At 57.8% G+C, this 3,115-nt stretch overlaps 1 protein-coding gene across 1 annotated transcript in view; it reads left to right on the forward strand.

Annotated features, from left to right (window-relative positions):
* LOC103273523 (alpha-1B-glycoprotein-like) overlaps window positions 1–1,772 on the forward strand; it is a 4,027-nt gene extending 2,255 nt beyond the window's left edge. The window contains exons 5-7 of the mRNA XM_021719015.1: window positions 5–179; window positions 871–1,283; window positions 1,455–1,772. Of these exons, the coding sequence (XP_021574690.1) occupies window positions 5–179; window positions 871–1,283; window positions 1,455–1,772 (906 nt within the window). The remainder of the gene's footprint in view (window positions 1–4; window positions 180–870; window positions 1,284–1,454) is intronic.
* The last annotated feature ends 1,343 nt before the right edge of the window (window positions 1,773–3,115 follow it).

Genomic DNA, 3,115 nt, shown 5'->3' on the forward strand with positions numbered 1-3,115 from the left:
CGAGGACGCGGGCGGGCGCCGGGTGCACCGTCTGCAGAGCCCCGCGGGGACCGAGGCCGACTTCGAGCTGCGCGACGTCTCGGTGGCCGACTCGGCCAACTACAGCTGCGTCTACGTGGACCTGCTGCCGCCGTTCGCGGGGTCGGCGCCCAGCGCGCCTTGGGAGCTGCGCGTGGACGGTGAGCGGGCGGGGGTCGCATTCCTCAGTGCCAAAGGCGGCGCCCGGGCCTTGGTTCTGCCCCATAGCCTCCTTCTGCGGGGTCATGGGTGGGGGTCGGAGGCCGAGGGTCCTGGGGACGCCTCGAATTTTGCGGATTTCCCGCGGACGGAGCTCGTAGACTACGTTAGCTTGGTGGTTCAGAGCGTGGAGGTTGGGCCCGGAGTTTTCTGTTCAAACTCCTGCAGGCTTTGCACCTGTGCCTCAGTTTCCCTGTGCTACACGCGTGTCACTTGTTGCCCATTGGCTTATGAGCCCCACCCCAGGCTCAGTTCCCAAGGTTAATGCGTGGCTCTCCCCAGCCCCCGCCGCCCTGGGATCTGTTTGTCCCTCCTGTTTCCTCACCAAGGTCCCCGGGTGCAGAGGCCACGCAGGGCAGCGGGCACGTCCCGCCTCCAGACCTCTGGCCGCGCCCTGTTTTCCTTGGCGGCTCCTTCCCTTCGAGTCCTGAGTCCTGAGACGCTGGGACCCCAGGACACCTCAAAGCAGGCCGGAGTCAGGGGACCCCAAGGTCCTGGGGAGGGAGACGGTGTGGTAATCGGGTGTGGGGGCTCAGGAAAGGTCGGCGGAGCTGCCCAGGTGTGCAGGCTTCCGTGGAGCCAGGCGCGGAGGGGCGGGGGCTGGGCTTCACCTCAAGGTGCCCCCTCCGCCAGGACCCCCTCCCAGGCCGCAGCTCCGGCCCCTGTGGAGCGGGGCGGTGACCCCGGGCAGAGACGCTGTTCTGCGCTGCGAGGGCCCCATCGCCGACGTCAACTTCGAGCTGCTGCGGGCAGGGGACACGGAACCCTTGGCCGAGCTCATGTCCCTCGGGTCCTCGGCGGAGCTGGTGCTGGTCTACGTGGGGCCCCAGCACGCCGGCAACTACAGCTGCCGATACCGCTCCTCGTGGCCCATCCCTTTGGAGTCGGAGCTCAGCGCCCCCGTGGAGCTGCGAGTGGCAGGTGACACTTTCTGGGCCGTCGGCTGCTCGGCCTCCTGGCCTCCTGGCCTCCCCAGCACTGCGCCCTCCTCCAGGCCGACCTCGCCTGCTCTCCACCTGGGCAGTGTCGGTGGCCTGGTGTCCCGGGTGGGGAAGGCAGCTGGGCAGCCTCAGAGGTTGCTAGGGTGGCGTGGGTCCCTCCGGGCACCGGAGGCCGGGCTTGACCAGCAGCCAACCAAGGCGCTTCCTTCCTGCGGTCAGGATGAAGGCAAAGGACTCCCCTTCGTCTCCCATTTTTCTCTTCGCACTCTCGTCTAGAAAGCTGATCCAGCTGCAGAGAAGGTGCTGATGGCGTCCTCAGGAAGGCCTGGGACTCTGAAGTTCCCGCCTCCACCCCCCACCCCACCCCCCGTGGAGCTGGAGGCACCCTCCCTGGGTCGAGGGCTTCCCCCTTTCTTCCAGAAACTGATAAACCGGAAGAGAGACTTCTTTAAAAATGTGTGTTTGACCAGTGTGTCGGAAGCACCCCGGGTGCAGGGCTGGACTCCCAGGGCTGGGTGGGCTCGGATCTTGGGTCCTGAAAGCCATGGGCACTGGGTGGATGCTGAGGGTGGAGGGATCCAGAACAGGCTCTGAAACTCCCATTCTCCAAGACCTATTTCCTCTGTTCCCTTCCACCAAGCTGCCTCATACTCCCCAGGCATCCTGCCTGGTCCCCAGCAGGTTTGGGCAGGTAACTGGGTACCTACCTAGCTCTACCTTGACCCTATCAGCCACTACACACAGGAAGGTCAGCAAGACTGCATTTCACGGTTTTCCCCAGTCACAGGGCAATGGGTCTGGGCTGTTCCAGGCCTCCCACGTCAGAGCTTGAAGCTGTGGGAGCATCTGGGTTCCTTTGTGCTTCCCATTGTCTCCAGGCTCTAAAATCCCCTTTGTCCCACCTGACACTCTCCTGGATCATTTCCTAGTCCCTGCCTCAAGTCCTGACACACAGTAGGTGTGTATTAGTATTTTCAACCAACACTTGATCAATTGTGGTTTTCAAGGAATTTGCCCAGTGGTCTGATTTACTTCCATAGTGTTACCTAGTTCACAATATGCCTGTATTTTCCAGTGTCTGCAAGGCCTATAATGATGCTACTTCTTTCATGCCTCGTGTTCTCTATCTCTCACTCTCTTCCTCTTTCTCACTCTGTCTTTTTAGGAGTTTTGGATTTTTTAAATCTTTCAAAGAAGTACTTAACTTTGGCCTTGTTCAATTATTTCTGCATCCAGATTTGACTCCAAAATTTTGTAGGGAATTTTGTATGTATGTTCATGATGTAGGACCTCACTTGGATATCAAAATCCATGGATGCTCAAGTTCCTGATATAGGTATTTAGGTATTTGCATATAACCTAAAACCATGGTGTGAGCAGAGTCACCCTCCCTACTGAGGCTCTAGGGGAGAGCCCATTGCCTCATCTTTTCCAGCCCTGAGAGCTGTAGGCCTTGCATTCATTCCTTGCCACCTGGCTCTTTGCCAATCTTCAGAGTTAGCAGGGCAGCATCTTGCTTCAGTGGCCACATATCTTTCTGTCTCCTATAGTCAGATCTTCCTCTGTGTACCTCTTTTATTTGTTTGGGGTCTCGAATACCATGCCACAGTCACGACTCTTTTATTTGTTGCCCAGTCTCAAATACCATGGCACAATCACTACTCACCCAAGCTTCAACCTCCTAGACTCAAGTGATCCTCCCGTCTCAGTCTCCCAAGTAGCTTGGACTACAGGCACGTGCCAAAATGCCCAGTTAATTCTTTAAAAATATACAGGTATATATTGTTGTACATATCAGGACTTACTATGTTGCCAAGTCTACTCTTGAACTCCTGGGATCAAGCGATCCTGCCCCCTCAAGTTCCCCAAGTGCTAGGATTACAGGTCTGTACCACTGTGTCCAGTACTACAGTTCTTCCCTCCGACCCCAGTGGTTT

This window comes from Carlito syrichta, unplaced genomic scaffold (genome assembly GCF_000164805.1).
Source record: "Carlito syrichta isolate Samal-C Ts95f unplaced genomic scaffold, Tarsius_syrichta-2.0.1 Scaffold314075, whole genome shotgun sequence".
NCBI classification, from domain to species: domain Eukaryota; kingdom Metazoa; phylum Chordata; class Mammalia; order Primates; family Tarsiidae; genus Carlito; species Carlito syrichta.